At 33.9% G+C, this 21552-nt stretch overlaps 1 protein-coding gene across 1 annotated transcript in view; it reads right to left on the bottom strand.

Moving 5' to 3' along the window:
- Usp7 (Ubiquitin-specific protease 7) overlaps positions 1 to 21552 on the bottom strand; it is a 518151-nt gene that overhangs the window by 30544 nt on the left and 466055 nt on the right. Inside the window, exon 25 of the mRNA XM_090378438.1 lies at positions 19765 to 19832. Coding sequence (XP_090234564.1) covers positions 19765 to 19832 — 68 coding nt within the window. The remainder of the gene's footprint in view (positions 1 to 19764; positions 19833 to 21552) is intronic.

Here is a 21552-nt window from a genome sequence, read left to right as displayed (position 1 = left end):
AATCGAGAAAATAGCCAGGATTTACTTTGCTTAATTGGGACAGCATGCCGCTTAATCGGGGCAGCAGACCACAGCACTGGATATTACCCGACGATTGTCTCTGACGGTACCACGTGGTTCGGTCAAAATTCTGGAGGCCACAGCCATAAAATAATAAAAACAATTAGCAGTCACCTGTTTATTGGGCCTTTCTGTTAGTGAAACGGACAGTAAACTCGATCTTACTGAATTTGCGATAATAATGACAGCTGGAATTCTGTGGGTTATTATGGTGAACTGTATTTACACTTCCACGAAATCTTTGATCATAAAAAAATTTATTTTCAGATCTTCTCTTCATTCGTATTTTTAAAGCTTTGTAACTCGTTACTCGGTTCTCACTTGTGCGTATTGTGTTACTTGCAATTTGTGTGTGTGTGTGTGTGTGTGCGTGCCGTGTTCTTTGTTATTGATCACTTATCTTTTTACTGTTTTAAATTTTAACCCCCACCCACAAATGTCAGTAAACAGAAATGTCAACTAGTTCGTATGTACATATTACAGTAGGTATTAATTATTCCGATAATCACGTATATTCTTCCGATTTTCACGTATTTTTTTAATTGGTAACGTAATAAAGGGTAAATTTCTGCTTAATATAACTTTGCTTTTATAGCCTGTGGATAATATTCCTCCTATTTTCACTAATTAGCATCGCTGTTTAATAGAATTAAAATTCAATTCACAAACGTGATCAACAATGACCAGTGCTTACTGCACATCATATAGTGAACAGTTTACTATGTTGAGTTCGCCGTAATGTGATTTGATTGTACAGTGAACCAATGTAAAAAAAAAAGGGGTGGGGGGTGGTACATTGTATTTTTAACTATTTACACGAAACTTCGGATAATTGGGGCAGCTGCTTAATCGGGCCAAAATGCACTAGGCCCAATGTGTCCCAAATAACCGGAATGGAGTGTATATACTTTCCAAACAATATCCATTTGTGAAAAAGCAAAGAAGTGACAGCATACTTTGCGGAAGAAATTTCATAAATATTTTTGATTCTTAATGGAAGCTGAACCCAGGTGTGGAAAGAGCATATAAAATTATTTACAGAAGAAAGCTATAATATTTGTCAAATTTTCGAAAGCATTTTTTAATCATCAAGCATTCTTTTTCATTTGCCAAGAATTTATTGAAAAATATGTAATACCCAAATATGAGCATGACCTTACAACAAGTTCAAAATAATTTATTTCTAGATTATACAAGGTAGATGAAATTCACCACATACTGCAAAAGAATTTTTACTATGTAAGCAAGAGATAATACAATTTCGGATACTTTGCATATTAGATTGTATGGGATTTGATTAAAATTCATCTCTGCCAAAACACAATGCTTATCTCTAAATTTCAGAGATCCTAAGGGTCAGGTTATTAAGTGTAAAAAAACAAAAAAAAAAAATTCTTAAAGCAGCCAGTGAAAAGTTTATATCATATACTTTAGATAACAATTAGGAATCTACAAGTATAGTAAATGTTTTGTTAAATCTGAATGTTTTCACCCATAGAAATTGTTGGATTTAATAATGTCATCACTAAATTGATTAAATTTCCATTTTTGAAAGAATTCTGAAAGAACCAACAAAAAGACAACTATGTGCTCGTTGAAACCAACATTATCCTGCTGCTAGCAAAGCATATTAGAGGAGTGGAAAAATGAAGATAAAAAAAAAAAAAAAAAGCTACCAAAATCCATCGAATAAGGGGCATTATATAATTGCTCATAAAAAATTATAGAATAAAAAAAAAAAAAAAAAAAGAGAGAGAGAAATACGAACAAAAATGCTAGGTAAACATGAGTTTCATGTTATGTGGGGAGAAAACAGTTCTGTTTTCTAGTTTCTTCTTTTCTGATTGGGCCTGAAGAAATGATTAAACAAGTAAAACAAAAATGTATTGTTTCAGACATTCAGATTACCTCTGTTTACATCCCTCTGATTACATAAATAAAAAAGTCTTTAATGTTTTTCTTAACATCCTTTTCTAAATGATTCACATAATCTGTCTTCACATGCCTAATATCCTTTCTGTCTATATTACAGACTAGTTTATAGGCTAGGCTTTGTGCTGCCGGATAATTTATATGCATCGCATGCATTTTTATTCTCTGCCAAGTCTCATTAGTTACCTTTATGAAATCAAAAACCTTTCCCTTATACCCTTGATGGTAGTTACATCTTTAAGGAAATTACACATTGATACATTGTGATCACTGCTGATTGGTTAAGAATTGGTAGTGATATGCAGATTCTTAATGAATAAATAACCAGTTCTGATAGAGGGGCAACAAGAGGGAGCATTACTCCCTCTTGTTGCCCCTCTAACATGTTGTTGTAGAAATCAGGCACCCAATAAATCCAGAAAAGTGTTGTTAATTTGAGAGTCAAGAAGTCCTAAGTTCCAGGAAACATGTGGAATGTTAAAATCCCCAATTATAAGGCACTGATTTACTGGTCCACTATTGGTTTGTACAGATATTCATTGTCCTCACTGGAGTCATCAGGCCTATCACATAATCCTCTCATTTTTGCTTTCCCAGTGCTTATAATAATTAAGCCTAAATTGCAGAAAAAACAGACAGAATAAATTTCATATGCAGAGCCTTAATGTCTTATACTACTCCAAAAATTTTTCCACACATCAAAATGAACAATAACACTTCCTCCACAAATTAAAATGAACAATAGCATTTTAGCCACAAATTAAAATGAAAAAATGGTTAATTTCCTGGGTAACTTACTGAATAATCAGGTAGAACATCAAGTGCATCTCTTATAGCCAGACACAAATGTAAATAACAAATTTCCACATCAAGTGTTGTAGAGATTCAATCAACGTTGGGCTATCAATTGCATATACAGGCAACCCCAGTATAATATATACTTCTACAACATGGTATCGCTCTAACATGGCTAGAGAATTGTGGCAAACCTCGCATACCACACATATTTTTGAGCTTTTGCGTGGGGAAAACTTTGTTGTTTGCTGCTGTTGACTAGCTAGTTATGTAAAAAAAAAAAAAAAAAAAAAAAAAAAAATGGGAAATCCATGTTAGGTTCTGTGCTACTGAACTTGTGCTTGTTTGAGACCATAAAAAGTAACTTTAAAGAGTGCAGTTCCTGACTTTCAAAGTTTTTGTAAAATTATTTCGGTTTTTCTTTGATCGTTTATAATTTTTCCGGGTATGTAACACTAAACTTTGTTCTTAAGAACCGTATTGGAATAATTTCTTTGTTGTGAATTAAATTCCAGGCCTAAATTATGCCTAAGGAAAGTAAAAAAGCACTGCTCAAAGAAACTTTATTTCCAAAAATGAAAAATTTGGATTGACTTAAAAAAAAAAAAGGAGAAAGGTATCATAAATTGCAAAAAGTTTAAATTTAAATGAAGCAACAATCCAGACTATAAAGAAAAATGAACAGAATATTAGAACTTTTTGTTGCTGCAGGATGTTTAATTTCCCCAAATATGACAGCTCATCCCTGAGTGCGAATAATTTAGAAAATAGAAAAAGCACTCAGTGGGAGTGGATGATGATAACAGTAAAAAACATCATTTGGATTGATGATAGCAGTAAAAAACATATCCCATTAGACAGCAGTGTAATTAAACGAAAAGCATGAAAAATTTATAACCATTTAAAAGAAAAATGGAGAATCTTCCGTTATCCCAGAGTTTGTTGCCAGTAAAGGATGGATTGAGCAATTTAAAAACCGCTTCTCATTACGTAACATAAAGAATCAAGGGAAAAGGGCATAAGCTGATAATGAAGATGTCAAGGACTATGCAGAGGAATTTCAAAAAATTATTGAAGAGAACAAATACACAACACAGAACGTTTTCAATGTCGATGAGACAGGTCTTTGGTGTAAAAAGTCCAACAGGACTTTTATTCCAAAAAAAAAAAAAAAAAAACCTGCACCAGGTTTTAAAGCATCAAAAGATTGTGTAGTGTTAGTTATGTGCAGTAATGCATCAGGAAATTACATGATAAAACCAATACTAGTTTATAGATCCTCTAATCCTTGTGCAATGAAAGGTGTAAATAAAAACGCATTACCAGTATTGGAAAGCAAGTAAAAAAGTTTGCTTGGGTAACTGCAGATTTATTTAAAGAATGGTTTCTAAATTGTTTTGGACAAACAGCTATAAAATTATTTAAAGTGAAAAAATCTAGATTTCAAGTTTTATTAATATTTGATCATGTGTAAGGCCATCCAAAAGATTTAAGTCATCCAAATGTTGAAAGAACGTTCCTCCCACCCAATACAACTTCTTTAATTCAGACATTAGATCTACCTATTAACTCATTACATCAGAAAATTGTTACAATGGATTTTGGAAAACATTTATCAGTTATGGACTGCATCAGAATCAGAGCTTTATTGCTCAAAGAAGTAAATCCGTCAATATTTTTAATGTTGACAGTTATCAAAATGTTGTCAACCCTAAAATTGTTGACAACAACAACAACAAAAATGTACGGCTAGAGTCAGTTCATTCAGGAAACATGGTCGAACCGCAGAAAATGGAATCGGTCGTATAGTACAAGGCAAATCAGTAGGAGATGAAGGTTTTGATGATATGACTACTGAAGATGTTCAAGAATTACTGGTAGAAAAAAGAGGTTGCCGAAGCGGATTTGGTGGAAATGGCATCAGAGGTAAACCAAATCAATTCAGAAGATGATAGCGCAGATGAAAATTCTGAAGTTCCAAATTTTAAGTTAAAAAGCATATCAGAAGGCATAAACTTAGCCGAGCAATCAGAATCTTATTTTTTCAATGCAGATCCTTTGACTGAAAGTAGCATACAGTTCAAAAGGGAGCTTCAAAAATGATTAACTCCAACATCAAGAAATTTACAAAGATCTACCAAGCAAAAGTAAACAGATCTGGATTACTGTTTTTTAAAGAGAGCAGCAGAAGATGCACAAAATCTAGATGTGCAATGAAGAGAAAATAAATGAAATGAACATACATTATCTGACTTATATGTATCACAGTTTGTAAGACATTTGTTCAGTTATTACTATTTTTAAAAAATTTAAGTTTCCAATAGTTATAATATTTGTTAGCTTTCAGAACATAACCTTTTTGTACTGGTTATCAGTCCCGTATAGCACAGTTTCGCACTACATGAGATTTTGTAGGAACCTAACTAAGTGTTATACGAGGTTTATCTGTAGTTATATCTAGCCAGTTTCCATAATTGAAAATAATAACAAATGTATGTTTGAAAAATAAGAGATTTGGCCAAAAATTGGAAACAAGAACACAATTGATTATTGAAAAATTTTTATTAAATAAAATGGGTTGACATGCATACTGATTTTATTGATGGCCTTGAGGCTACTTACATATAGCTCATTTTACTAACGTACCTTTATTTTCTTAAATTGAAAAGACTAAGTATTTTCAATAATTATTTAATAATTTATTTGTAACGCCTGTTTACCTGCTCTATAAATATGAATAAGTCAAATAAGTCATCTTGACATATTCATATTGACATAATTCATTCTTCAGTGGATAAATACTGTTGTCAGAGCATCACATAAATTATCAACCATTTTATGGATTGCACTGCTCCTCAGAAAGTTTTGCACATCAAAGATATGCAAAACTTTGAAGAGAGAACGCTGACTCTCTTTAAAAATTACAGCTGTGAATTACAGGCTCCGAAAAAGCGATAAGTGTTTGCCTTTTTATTTACCTAATTGTTATTTTATATTGTATTTTATACATAGTCTTATAGTTATAGTTACGCTGGTTATTTTTATTTTAAATTTAGATAAACAGTTTTTGTAGATTACTACTTAACATACGTAAAACCGTTATTTCGTTCGAATCTTGCAGACATTGTTTATGTATAGAGAAGTAGAGAATTCAAATTTTTAATTGTGCTAACTAGGTAGCTCTAACATAATTATATAGTGTAATACGCATCACTGCATTTAGGATTCTATTAGATAGTGTAGTATTGACAATTAATTAATTAAATTTATTGATCTTATTTATTTAAAATATCATGCCCAAGACTAGAGCTGCAAAGCAACAGGCACAAAGTGGCAGGAGTGCTGTGACTTGGGGGAGAACTGAGGGGGGGGGCGATTCTCCAACGCACCACAGCCTAAAAAAATGCGCAACTTGTGAAATGTTTCCCGAATTCTCTGGAACAGAACATGATCTAGCCAAGGAAGAAGTCTTTGTGTGTGTGTGCCAGGTGCAGAGAGTATCTAGAAATTAGGTATCAACTCAGCGTTCTACTGGGCATCATGAGAACTTGAGGTGTGGGTAGATGCCCTCGAAGAAATTAATATGAGGGGCCCATTAAGCTCCCAGCTGCCAAACTCAATGCCACAGCTCACTCCTGGGCATCATGCAACACATTGGCAATCACGAAGGCCCTGGTCCCAAAGGAACTAATTATTGTTGGTGACTCCATTGTCAGGGAGATGGGGAAAATATTGTGTAAAAAGGATAGATGGAACAGGACCAGGGTAATGTCTCCCAGGGGCAAAGGTTGATGACGTTGTAAAGCATATATCATCTTTTAAGGGCACAAAAGGTGATATTGTTGTACACATTGGCACAAATGACATTAAGAGTAGGAGATCTGCAGATGTACTTAACAAGTACAGGTCAATGTTGTAAAAAAGTCGTGAGTTAGGGTTAAATTTGAAAGCGTCTGCAATTCTGCCCACACATGATACGAGGGATGAGAGCCTTGTCAATAAATTCGGCCCTGGATAGAACATGCAAGGTTCAAGGTGAAGAATTTTTTTCAGCTTGGTCTGTGCTTGTTAACAGGAGAGACTGCTTCTACAGGGATGAGATACACTTAAATAGAAAGGGTGCAAGAATATTTGCTGATGTCATCGAGGCAGTGCTAGGTGGGTCGGAAAACTGCTAGCTTGAGGGGATTCACAGACTAAAATGTTAAAAGTAGCCACAGGCAGAGGTAAAGGTGATTCTTGCACAACTTCTATTAGAATAAGTAGAGACCTAGAGCGAAGGGTGCTGGGGATTTCAGGGACTGATGGCAGTCATCGTGAAACAGGTGGGTATATGGGATGTGTCAGGGTAACTAGGAATAGGTGCATGTATACCAATGCTAGAATTATAGTAAATAAATTTGATAAATTTGAAGTATTGGTCAAGACATCAAAGGCAGAGTGTTACACTGATGACATTAGGAATGCAGAATTGGAATTTGGGGAGTACAATGTGTACAGAAAGGATAGACAGGTTAGGAAGGGAGGAGGTGTCATGCTGTTAATTAAGAAAAACAAAATCAAAAGAAGAGCATCCAGTTGATATAGATGAACAGTGCACTGTTGAGTCAGTTTGGTGTGACTTAATCACTGTGAAAGCAAAAATAACAGTAGGAGTGTGTTATAGGCCTAATGACTCGAATGAGTACAATGAACAATTGTACAGAGAAATAGAGTGGGCTAGTAAATCAGAATGTCTTATAATCGGGGATTTTAACTTCCCACGTATTGACTGGAACTTGTGTGTTGGTCACTTACATACTAGTAACTTTTGTGGATTTATTGGATGATTGTTTTCTGCAGCACCATGTTCGAGAGGCAACCAGAAAGGGTAATACTCTTCATCTGGTTATCAGCAGTGATCATTCGTGTATTAAGAATTTGGAGATAAAGGAACCACTAAGTGGCAGTGATCACAGTGGAATGCATATAAATTATTAAGCAACACAGAAGCCTATGGCAGATATAAGCTGTCTGTAATCGGGTCACAAAGGAGGTTAGGCAGGCGAAGGCAGATTACGAGAAATCTTTGGCAAAGGATGCTAAAAAAACAGCAAGGATTTATTTACTTATATAAACTCTAAAAGGAAGGGGATGAATCTGATTGGTCCACTTGATATCGATGGTTCGACTGTTGATGATCCTGCTCAAATAGCAAACAAACTGAATTAGTATTTTGCATCTACATTCACACATAAGGAGTTATTAAGGTTTGAAAATGGCAGAAGGTTATCAAATTGTAGCAGGGTGCTTAATGATTTTGTAATAACTGAGAGCAAAGTGGAAGTAATTACAGACCAGTTAGTTTAACTTCTGTTCCGGGTAAAATAATGGAGTCACTGGTTAAAGATGCATTGCAGCATCATCTAGACAAGACTGCAGCAATAATTCAGACACAGCATGGGTTTGTTAAGGGAAAGTCTTGTCTGACAAATTTGATAGGATATGATGTGGTTACAAAGGAATTGGAAGGAAAAAATAATTTGATATCATATATTTGGATTTCAGGAAAGCTTTTGACACTGTTGCGCATGGAAGACTATTGTACAAATTGGAGCAGAATGGTATTAAGGGTAAGTTGCTACAATGGATAAAAGGATGGTTGAGTGGGAGAAGACAGAGGGTGGTAATCAATGGGTGCTGCTCTTTGTGGACTAATGTTATTAGTGAAGTCCCACAGGATTTGGTGTTGGGTCCACTGTTGTTTTCTATATTTATCAATGATATTGATGAAGGTATATCAGGCTTAGTGTCGAAGTTTGATACAGAGGTTGGCAGGGTTGTTAATGACAGTAATAGTAGTGTGCTAAAGTAACAGGATCTAGAAAATTTGGGCAGATGGGCTAAGAAGTGGCAACTGAAGTTTAACCTTGACAAATGCAAAGTACTGCATATGGGTAGAAGTAACCCCAGAGAAACGTACCAGCTGAGTGGTACTGCACTTAAGGTGGTAGAAAATGAGCAAGACCTGGGAGTAATTGTGTGGTCAGATATGAAGTTTTCTGAGCAATGCAGACAGGCTGCCAGGGCAGGTCATGGGGTTTTGTCAATGATATATAGGAATTTTGCTAGCAGGGAAAAGGAGGTGATCATTCCTCTGTATAAGGCAATGGTCAGGCCACGCCTTGAGTATTGCGTACAGGTCTGGAGACATCATTTTAGGAAGGATGTAGATTTCCTTGAGTGTGTACAAAGAAGGGTGACAAGTTTGGTGAGGGGAATGAAGGGATTCTCTTACCAAGAAAGGCTTAAGTTCTGCAAATTGCAGTGGCTGGAGACTAGGCACCTGCACAGTGATCTGACTGAGGTGTATAAGGCCTTGAATGTGTTGAGCACGCTGAATTCTGATGGGATCCTTCCACTTGTTCAGATTATGAATATAAGTGGGCATAAATTCAAAATGAGGAAACACAGATGTAGAATAGATGTGCAGAAATTTGCCTTTAGCCAGCGGTTGGTTAATTGCTGTCGTGGAAATTGATAGGTTAAATAAATTTAAGGAGGAACTGGACAGGCATTTGGAGGGAATGGTGCATTTTTTTTTTTGGTGATGCTGCATAAGCTCATACACTTACTTTCTTGCATCACATGCCACTACTACTACTACTATTATATTATACTTGAATTTTTGTAGATAGTAATTATCAGGAAATATGTATCAAGGGAGATTGTTCCAGAAAATATAAATTTTTGAAATCAGAACAAGGCAGGTTGTTCCAGAAAATTTACGTTTTCTGGAAAACAACCTCCCTTGATATATGAATAAATGAGGAAGAAGAAAAGCTGGTTCTGTGAGTTTGAAGTTGGACAGTAAAAGAATGCTGACTGGTTGCAGCACACGTTTGGACTGCTTTACAAGAGATAGTGGAAATTATAGAAGCCAATTCAGAAGAAAACTACCTTTGGAAGTATCAACAGAAAAGGAATGCAGAAACAGAAACGTCTATGAAACAGATAGTGGAAAAACTCTGTTAGAGATGAGTCATTAATTAATCTAACTGGCCTCTTTTGAATGGAATCTGGAAGTATGAGAGAGATTTGGGGAGCCTGCCTCAGATGTGGGAACAATATTCCACGTAGGGTAAATTTGTGATTTGTACAGAGTGAACAGCTGTTTGGAAGAAAAGTAACACCCAGTTTTTTTAAATACAGAGGAAGCAATATTTGTAATGTGTTTATGATAAGAGAGATTAGATGACAGGGTAATCCCCAATAGAGAAATATATGATCTCGCCACGAAATCAGAGTGCCATTGAAGATAAGCATAGGTACATCCTTTTTGTAAAAAAAGGAGACAGGATTGTAATCAACTAAGTTATCTTCACACCATTCGAGAATCACCTGGAGATCATTATTTAAGGAACTGGCAGAGATATTTGAGAAGATGAAGTTGTTTGTGCAGGGAAAACTGGAAGGTGGAATGCGATCTGCTATCATCAGAAAAACTAAGGATAGGATTTGCAGTCAGTGAAAGGTCATTAATATACAAGAGGAAAAAGAGTGGGAGAAAGAACTGAATTTTGATGAACACCAGCATTAGTGACGAAGTTATAAGACAGTCGCCAACCATTACATGCAGTGAGCAGTCAGAGAGAAAATTGAATAGGAACTTACAAAAAAAAAATTGGCAAACCTGGAAGCTTATATAGATCTTTATACAAAAGTTATTAAAAAACTTTGAAATGTCAAGAGCAACTGTCTGAGTTTCACCAAACTTTCCAATGAATTTGTCTATAGAGGGGTAACATAAGGCAAAATATCACCAGTGCATCAACACTGAGGGAATCCATAGTGGAAATTACTGATCCGATAGAAGGTTTCTACACAGCCAAAGATATGTTGGTTAATTTAATTCTCCACTACTTTAGAAAGAACAGAAGTAAGCACAATGAAACGATAATTGGATGAGAGTGATTTGTCAACCTTTTTAGGAATTGGCTGGATATGACCAAATTTCAAAGCACAATGGAAAACACATTTGGAATAAGAAATAAAACACATAATGGAAATCCTAGTGTCTCGAAACTTGATATTAGAAAAGTTGGACAGACAACTTGTGTAATTGAGACCTGTAATATTCATGAAGTCAGACAAGTGCTAACATATATCTATATTAATAAATATAGATATTTTTAGAAATTGTAAGTCAGGAATTCTCTTACGTCAGGAATTTGAAAATTCAGAGATTTAGAACAGCCTAAAGGGTTTTTTTGGAAGAAACAATATGAAAGGATTTGAAATACTGCAATCACACGTTGGGGCTATAAATATGACCTTCGACATGTATTCGCTTACCCATTGAAGATGGTATAAGCAAAAAGCTCCATCAAGCTTCGGGCATTTATCTCCCTTTATAGTTCAAATTATTTGCCATGCATGGATTTAGGGTCAAATTTGGCTTTCATTCCTTTATCCTGTTACAAGGTTTAATATGGCCTTAGTAGCCCTTGTGCCATTAAACAACAAACCAGCAAGGCTCATCTACCTTTAGACAGGTCTTTCAATACTATTCCCATCTATTCTAATTACATCTTACCTGAATGCAGTCACTCCTGAAAAAATCTCAGATAAGATAATTCCTGACTTAAAATTCGAAAATGTAATATTTCTCTTAATATTCTATCTATTCTATTTTTAATTGATTTAAATTGAAACCACTGATTCAAAATTAGGACACATCCTCTACAAGAGAAAAATCAATAAGTTAGTATTTGTCCAATTTTACGAACATTAGCAGGTCTCAATTACACAAGTTGTCTGTCCAACATATTAAAAATAAGAAAGGGAAAAAAGCAACACAGTACAAGAGGAGGAGCACAGTTCCTAAAATCTGTGCTCCTGAGCACAGATTTTAGAAACAAGTAGACAAATACGAGAACCTGAAGTTTTCTTAGCATCAAGATTGCTAAAATTCCTTCTGACATCGTTTTGACAGAAGACCTCAGGAGGCAGTAAATTGAGAGAATGGCAGGAGGTGGTTTACCAAGATTATCAATAAAAAAGTTGGAAGAAAAGTAGGGTGCTAGCAGATCAGCTTTACCTTTGGCTGAAGTGGCAAATAGAACAATCTGGTTTTGACAGCAGTAGGAATGGAAATGTGCAAAAATAAGAAAGGGAAAAAAGCAACACAGTAGAAGAGATGGAGCACGGTTCCTAAAATCTGCTAAATCCTAAAAGGGGCTAATAGCTTTGGGAAATAACTGGAATGCTCACCTACCATTTGGACAAGAAGTAAGTTTTCTACTCTTAGCATGTTTCAAATCGTGTTTAGACTGATTAATAACTGCTTTACAATTGTTGTGAGCTTTGGTGTAAGCAGAAAATGAAACTGGAGATATGGAAACAAGTCACTTGTGATATGAAACCTTCGTATCTTGAACAGCCTTAGCAGATTTGGACAGTAAAGGTTTAGATCACTGGTGTCCAACATATTCAAAGTTAGATTTGTTTTGCGGGCTGCACCAAGTGATTTGAGAAAAATGTTTGTGTTATATTTTCCATATCTTGTTACCTGTAAAAGGAAGTTTCTATTTTCATGTTAATGTGTTTCATTTTTAGCCTATATATAAAAAAAAGAAATTCGCAACACTTTAATGTGCAACAAATCTATGTCAGTGATTTATTTTTTAGATTTTATTAAAATTATAAAAATATTACTTACTTTTGATTTTTAAAAAAATACCTTACTTTAGCTTTTAATTGCTCACATTTAAAAATTTACAACTTGAAAAGGATCAGTGCTTTTCAACATTAAGGTGAATAAATAATGATACACCTAAAATTGAAAATATTCAAAAATTTTAAGTACAATATGTCATACCGTTTACCGAATAAAACTTAACATTTAACTAAAATTTTGGTTGATAATTTACAAATTCAAAATGTTGTTTTAGTTCACTTCCCGCACGGGCTGTATAAAAATTATTCTTTGGCCATATCCGGACCACTGGCTGTGGGTTGGAAAGCACTGGTTTAGATAAAGGACGAGATTTTGAGGTGGGATGCGGAATAAAAGATTTCATCCTTACAAGAATAATTTCACGTACACGATCTGAGCAAACACCGACATCAGATGATTTGAAACAATAGTACCACCAAGGAAAAGAACTCTTGCCAAACAAGACGAGGTAGAATGGCCATGAAAGAAAGGCTCCATCGGAAAGAGACCATCACGAAGTTATGATCTGATATGCCTAGAGGACACTCACATCAATTGGTGCAGCATTGTTTAACAGGATTTTGATGCTTGCTCTACTTGTATTAAATAGAACACCACGTTTTCCACATAATACAATATATTTATATTTTGTAAACGTTTATATTTTTAAATATAAACCCACTTTTACCTCCTTAGTTCACATTTTAAGATGGTTTCGTCGCTAACACAACTTGCCCTATTTAATTTATCATCTTTTTATGCATAAAGTTACACTAAAATATTCGGCGAGTCAGCACTGTTTCCTCTAGTTCAGCTAGAAAACGTGTTGCGCTATATCCCACTCCTGATGATACTGTGTTAAATACTAAACAGGAGAATCATACATTTGGCCCTAACCACTTTGATTCTATACCCATACATACTACACATATTCTAAACAGGAGAATCATACATTTGGCCCTAACCACTTTGATTCTATACCCATACATACTACACATATTCTAAACCAAACTATCTTTTAGAAAATGTTCAGACAAACGGTGTCTTACTTGTCCCATGATGGATAATGCCATTTCCAACTCTAATTCTATTTCCACTCCGTTTTGTAAAATCAATAATGTTATATATTTACTCACTTGTAATATATGTAATATTAAATATGTCGGCCAAACTTCAAATTCTCTTAATATTAGAATCAACGGACACAGATCCAAAAGCAAAAATCTTGCCTTTGGCAACAATATTGATACTGAAATTGAACTCTTCCACTTCCACCAACATGGTTTTAAAAACGTCAAAATCAAAATTATTGCTATCATTAATGATAACGTCCTTCGGAATTACTATGAAAATTTATTCATGTGTGCTTATAAGTAATTGTATCCATATGGTTTAAACAATAAATTTTTTAACAAAATTTTACTCAGTAATGGTTGTTTAAACACCAGCCACTGCATTTACAATCTTTCCATCTTAGTCATTTTTTCATCAATAAATGCAGACACAAACGTGGGAATAGGCCAAACAAACTTTTTAGACATAATTGGCATAATTTCAATGATATTATTTGCTCATGGGATAATACCATTCTCGATGTACATAAAATTTCTAAAACTAAAATAAAATAACTAAAAGCCTTAAATTTGTATATTAACAATTTTAAATTCAAAAATATCCAACTTAAACACATCATTTCAGATATCTCTCTTTTTAGACTAGGCTCCATTACTACATATAGTAATGAATACTGTATTATTAAATTTACACATAAATGGTTTGACAAAATCCCTTGGCATCATTTGCTAAATTATCGTAACAATCTCCTCCCATTTTATAATAATTTCAAGTTTAACGTGCATCACTGTTTCAATTATGTCTCCTATCGGACTCAAAATTTGCAACTATAAAACTTTAGCCACCAATTTAGGCAATTTGAAACTTTCGGATCTTCCATGTCACTGTAATGGCTCTATATATGCTCCTTTCAAAGACCAGCACCATGGACACATTATCACCGGCAATTTTGATATTGTCAACAACATCCCCCTCAAATTGGCCATGAAAAAAGGATTCAAATTCAGACCTATCCATAAAACCTATCTAAATAAGACATATAAGGACTTATATCATAATATCTTAATTTTCTGCAACAAGTTAGCTCAAAAGTATACGATACCCCATGAGGCATTCTATAACTGGATAAATGTGGTATATCAAGATATTATAAAATCAGTTTCAAAATGTTACAACCTTTATAAAAATTCACATTTTAAGCACTCTAATCTCAAAAATGCCATCTCAGATCTATAAGGAAAATTTATCATCACCCCTGTAGATAAAGTTTCTAACAACTTCGTAATCTTTTGTAAGCAGTTTTACTATACTACTCTCAAAAAGGAAGTCAACAGCAGTACCACATTTTTACGATGTAATCTTGGCATTAATATAACCATCAAAAAACTTATAGCTTTGCATAAAAAACTACATACCAAAATTCGCAATTCTACATTACCATTCCTATATATGATTGCCAAGTTCCATAAGGATCCCGTTGGCTTTAGATTCATCACTAGTGCCAAAAAAAAGCGGCTGTTATCTTCCAGGAAAAAATTTTTTAAACTACTAACTACCATCTTCATTAATATTCCATCCACCTGGATCATTAATAATAACCACAACATCATTAAAATCTTTTATTCTAATGCCAAAATCTTTAGTATCGAAACTTATGACTTTACTAACTTATTTACTTCCTTGCCACATCATTTAATTATCTCTGTACTTAATCAATTATATCTTAAATACAAGCACGTTCTACCTGTGGATGAGATTCTGAACAACTATATTTACGATGGCAATAATACCTATAGAAAATCTATAGGAGTTCCCATGGGCTCACAAATTTCCAGTATAGTTTCTAACTTATTTCTTCACTACTACGAAGAACTTTATACTCATAATAATCCAAACCTTAATTTCCTTTCATTTAGATATGTTGATGATATCTTGATTTTAAATAATCATTTTGAAAATATTGCAAAATTGATATATCCTACTGAACTTACCTTAAACAAAGAAAATAATGGTAACCAACACGCAAACTTGCTCGATTTAAATATTACTTTAAATAATCCACCTCTTCACAATACCTTGGAAGTATAATATTTCCATTGAAGTTCATAAAAATATCATTCATACACAAATTTTACATCTTGCGTATCTTAGCAGCAATCAAACACTTTTTATCAAAGCTTTAAACGGCCTGTATACAAAATTATGTTTAAATGATATTCCAATTAATTTTATAAATCTTATTATTAAACATAAATTCGGTTTCACTATATCTCATTTTGATTAGGTTTAACATGATAATTTGTACAGATGTATAGTTGTATATTTAAATGGTGGTATTCCCACCACTTTGAAAGTGATCGCATCATATGACTTCTATTCAGAACAATGCTCATGTCTTTTCACTTTCTAAGTTACCATTTTTATTTCCATTCTTATTTTATTTTGATTATTTTTAATTATTATTATTTGGACCTTTTCCTCACTTTTAACTATAGAGGGCTTCCACTGTTTTTTCTACTAAGCAACTTCACCGTCACCATAGCTCTCCCTGTTTGTATTCTATTTATTAATCATGTTTATTATGCATTTTACTAATTGATTCTACATAATTTTAAAGGTATTTAATTTAATTCTTCTTCTTATTCTTATTTATACTAGTTTTTTTTTTTCATCTGACATTAACAAAAAACATATCACAGGCTAGTGGTATTAATTTTCCTCTTCTACTAACACCTTCACAGCCAAAGCCTCTCTAAGAGGTTGGGTACTTACGAACCTAGCTTGTCTAGTATCCTTAAAATCTTTTCCTTCTCTTTACGTCTTTCTACTTTCTATTCTGCTCTTTCCGTCCGTTGAACTATTAGTGCAATACGAGGGCGATTCGGACATTTCTTCTTTTCTTATTCTCGCTATCTTCACCTCTCTTTTTTTACTACTTCCCCCCCATACGTTGTATTACTTCCCACTTCTACGCTGCTGCATGTTACACTTTTTTAATTTAGCAATTTAACAGTTTTACTTAAAATATGCACACTGCGTTGGGGCTACCTCACTCATGTTTATGGAGGTTTCAATATATATATATATTTTTTTTTCCTAACATTTATTATTCAATAATATTATTCTTTAATGCTACCTCCATCAGCATGGGTTTGTATAGAAACACAGTGTTTTGGTACATGATCGGATGTAGTCCCCTGATGAAATACCTGATCTATGTACCAATTTATTTTCATTATTATTCTCATTTTTATTTTCATTTATTACTATTTTTTAATATGCATTAATTACCAATTCCTTTCTAGCTTTTGTAAATATAATTTGGCTTATTAATTCAGCTATTATTTCCGCTTAATTCCACTTAATTTATTAGGTTCTTAACATTCTTTTCTTCTCATATCTTCTTCCATTAGGCCTGGCACGTTGTGGTTAATAACCTTCCCATCTTACTGTGTCCGTTATCAATTATTTCTATTTCTTATATATATATATATATATATATATATAATATTTTAAAAGAAATCATTTTTCATATCATAATGGACATATATGTGAGTATCACCTTTGAAGCAAAAGGAATCATGCAGCAAATAATTCAGTGAGATGAGCAGTAGTTGTAACTGATAACTGACCTCAAAGAAAGTAGCAGTAGAGGCATGTGATTAAAGAAAACAAGCTTATCAGCGGAAAAAAAAAGAGAAAAGAAAAAGAACATTTTACCCACATCCATTCCCTCTAAAAGTTTGTACATTCCCTGAATTTATTTAAGCTATCAATTTCCACAATGACAGATGGAAGTCTGTTCAGGAAATCAACTACCTGCTGGTTAAAGGCAAATTTCTGCACATCTATTCTACAACTGTCTTTCATCAATTTGAATTTATACCCCCTCAGGTTCGTAATCTGAGTAAGAGAAAGAATTCTATCAAAATTCAGCCTGCTCAATCCCTATTCACCAGACGCTGCAATTTGCAGAACTTAAGCCTTTCTTGGTAGGAGGATCTCTTTGTTCTCCTCACCAATCTTCTAGCACTTAACTGTACCCAATCAAGCAACCCTACATCCTTCCTAAAATGAGGCCTCCAGACCTGTACACAGTACTCAAGGTGTACCCAGACTACTGCCTATACAAAGGGATAATCACCCCCCTCTTCCCCACTAGCAAAATTCTTGTATATCATTGACAATACCCAATGACCTGCTCTGGCAGCCTGTCTGCACCTCTCAGAAAACTTCAGATCTGACTGCACAACTACCTCCACGTCACTTTCATTCTCATGCTACCACAAGAGCAACACTACCCAGTTGGTACATTTCTCTGGGGTTACTGCTACCCATATGCAGTACTTGGAATTTGTTAATGTTAAACTTCAATTGCCACTTCTCGGCCCATATGCCCAACTTTTCTAGATCCTGTTGCAGTAGATACTGTCATTAACAACTCTGCCAACCTTTGTGTCATATGCAAACTTGGATATTAAGCCTGATATACCATAATCAATATCATCAAGTACACTAGGTTTGGCAGATTGCAAGTGGAAATGGATATTGTTGAGATTAGAACTGTGACTAATGTATTTGTGAAATGAACAAGGAAGTGTTTGGGAGCTTCAGATCTTTTCGCAGATAATTTTGTTTTATTATTTTGAAAATTCACTATGCAGTAATAAGAAAAGGCAGGAAGGAAATGCTGCATGAAGTAATGAAAATTTTGGATATGGTGTACACACACACACGGCAAGAAATATACTCAGCTCCTTCATAATGTGGCCTCAACATGTGCACTACTTGGACTCCTCCTAATCACTATATTGCAGAGTACAGGCAGCAAGATTATACACTAGCTGATCTGGAAGCCTCCTAGAGAAAAAGAGATACCAACAGATTTGAACCATTGGACTATCTAGTAGCTAGCCTGTGAACACTGTTTTAGAGTTGTACCCTTGGAATGTAAGGAAGATTGGAACTCGCCACGATGTCCATTATGACCTCAAAAGATATCATTTATACTGCATGACATATAGGAGATGGGGTGGCTGGCTCTCGACCTTTTCCTCTGCTGTTCAAACTTGAGTTCCATCACTTCAATCCTCCAATAAGCAAAGGGGTGGTACTGCACTGGTTGATGAGAGTCATCTAGTTTTATTGCTATATTTAATCAACGTAATCACTTTTCTCTGAGGAGGATAGAGTAATGTAAATTACTCTGTTGACCAGGAGCTAGTTTACAGATAGCACAGCTTAGTACAGTGAATACAGCAGGCACTAGCACTCCAACTTTGCATAGAGCTGTTGTCCACAATACTAAAAAATAAAATAGTAAATTTTTATTATTACATCAGCATACAAGATTGATTTCATTTGCAGAGATCTAATTCAGATATATAATAAGTTTGATTGTGGAAATTCAATCGTGCGAGCAAGTGTTAAGAACCAATATGGCTCTTGTGTACAGTAATTTTTTTAAAAAAAAGCAAATAATGAAAAATATTTTACAACTTTTAGATACATATTTTTATAATATACACTTTCAAGATATTCTAAAGTATATCTCTAAGTGCACTTATAATGCTTATGAAAATTTCTACTAGCTGTTATGATTTTTAATCTTGGTTTAAGGTTCATTTGTAAAAAAAAAAAAAAAAAAAAGGAATAATAATAATGAAAAAAAAAAAAAAAAAAAATATATATTATATATTTCTTCATTAAGGAGTGACCATCTTAAATTATTTACTGCTTTTATATTCCAATCCTTTTCATGGTGTTACATGAGTTTCTGATGTTCCAGTTAGTGTGACTCTATACAGGATAAGTATTCATCAGATCTGTAGTCAAGAACAGGAGGAACAATATTATTTCACCAGTGAAAGTTTTCCAGAAAGAGTGCCCTCCTGTGAAAATTGTGAAAAAGTCAAAAATAGAAACTGCTTGAGGAAGAGCATGGAGGAAAATTTCTCCTTGTTAAAAACAACAACAAAAAAAACCTCATTCATACATATATATATATGTTCTAGATATGATAGATTATGGTAGAGTAAAAATTTCCTAGATATGATAGAATATGGTAGAGTATATATATATATATATATATATATATTTATATATCCAGATAGTGATAATTATAATAAACAAGGTGGACACATACAAATTAAACCAAACAACAAGTAAAATTCTAAAATGACATCTGGTATTAATTAGGTTCTTACTTCTGAGCCCTGAAGAACTGTAATAAATATGGATCTGTTTCTAGTCTCTGTGCAACTGCATGAGCCATCTGTAAGGCAAATATTAAAATATATTTTCACTTAACATTAATGCAAAATGATACAAAAATCAGATTGAAAAATCTTGCTATTGTGTATAATGCTGGTAATTTTGAGGCAAAACCAATGAGATTTATTTCTATATTTCACAGGTGTTTATTAAGGGACCAATACAATTCCAACAGGAATTTCAGGAACTAGCTAAGGGTCAATTGTAACTTTGTCTGAGAATTAATATTAAAAATAACACACATGAATTTGCTATTATCATTTGCAATTTGAAAACCTTATGGATAGTAATTATCCTGTTTTATTCTATTTAGCCTTATGAAGAAGAATATATACTCATCTTATATGAAGACTCTACACAGAGAGGGTGATTTAACCTAACCAATGTGTTTCTTAAGTAAATTGCATACTATAAATTGCATAACTAAAGTCAATCACCTTGCTTGCATGGGCGCCTCCGTAGCCAGGTGGGAAGGAGCAGCAGTGCGTAGCACACGCTTCTTGATTAGACCGGGGTTCGAGCCTGTCACCACCAAATATGGAGGATGCAGAAAGGTCAGGGAACGACCACCGCATATTCCTGGAGCAATATGGCCTTAGTTGCGAATGCTTATAAAAACCAAATAACAACAGCCTTGCTTCCTTCCTTCATGCTTTCCTTTACAGAGCATAAAAAATGTTTATTACACTTTTCACTGACAGTGTATTTAGTATCAATACACTGTCAGTGTATTAATACTAAATTCACTATATTCTATCACGATATCTTGTTTCTAATTCATAAAAATGTAGAATAGACCAATCAGGCCAATAACTGTACAAACAAGAATTTTTGGGGTTGCAGAGAGGTTTAATTCTATCCCGCATGAAACAACTATATTTAAGAACTGTTTAAGAGGTTCTATAGTCACATAAAACTCTAAAATAAGTACAAAAATATAAATAAGTTGTAAAACTAAAATTTTGAAAACTACATAATATCATTAATAATAATCAAGTCCCAACAAAAAAAAAAAAAAATAAATAAAATAAAAAGTACCCATGCATTTCACTCTTCCCACAACATTATTTAAATTACACACTTCCACATTTTATATTAATGCAATATGATACAGAACCAGAACAGAACAAGATTACCCTTTGCTTCAAAATTCAATTATTCCAATCCAAAAAACAAATTTTCGCACAACTCAGATGTAACCATACTTTTTTCAATCTAAGTTATGTCAATCAGCATATAGTTACCTCAATTCTCATAAATGGTAAAACACATCTTTCAGGTCTCCTTGCAGACGACTAATTACAAAGTTCGTCAATTTGCAAAAATTAAGTCCTTCGAAAAAGAACAGCCCTTTGTATCCTTGCCCAATAAGATCGATATTTTCTTTACAAGCTCATAAAAAACTGCACTGAAGCCAGTGTACTTGTTGTTGTGATGGAATTTAACATCACATAAGCTGCCAGAAATATTAATGTTATTGTAATAGCTGTTATATATTATAATATTTTCCTACCCCATTTAGGAAGGTAAACAGTTCTGTTTTACAAGAATCATATCCAAGGATCTGCAATAATGCTAGTGATGACTGTGCATTAGCATTTATTAGTGGTTTTTTTTTTTTTTTTTGGTTTTTTTTAGGCGCCGTATTTGGTGGTGACAGGCTTGAACCCTGGTCTAATCAAGAAGTGTGTGCTACGCACTACTGCTCCTTCCCACCTGGC

The sequence above is a fragment of the Mastigoproctus giganteus genome, chromosome 7 (assembly GCF_048544385.1).
Source record: "Mastigoproctus giganteus isolate SK-2022 chromosome 7, ASM4854438v1, whole genome shotgun sequence".
In the NCBI taxonomy this organism is placed as follows: Eukaryota; Metazoa; Arthropoda; class Arachnida; order Uropygi; family Thelyphonidae; genus Mastigoproctus; species Mastigoproctus giganteus.
This window is presented reverse-complemented; position numbering and strand designations above follow the sequence as displayed.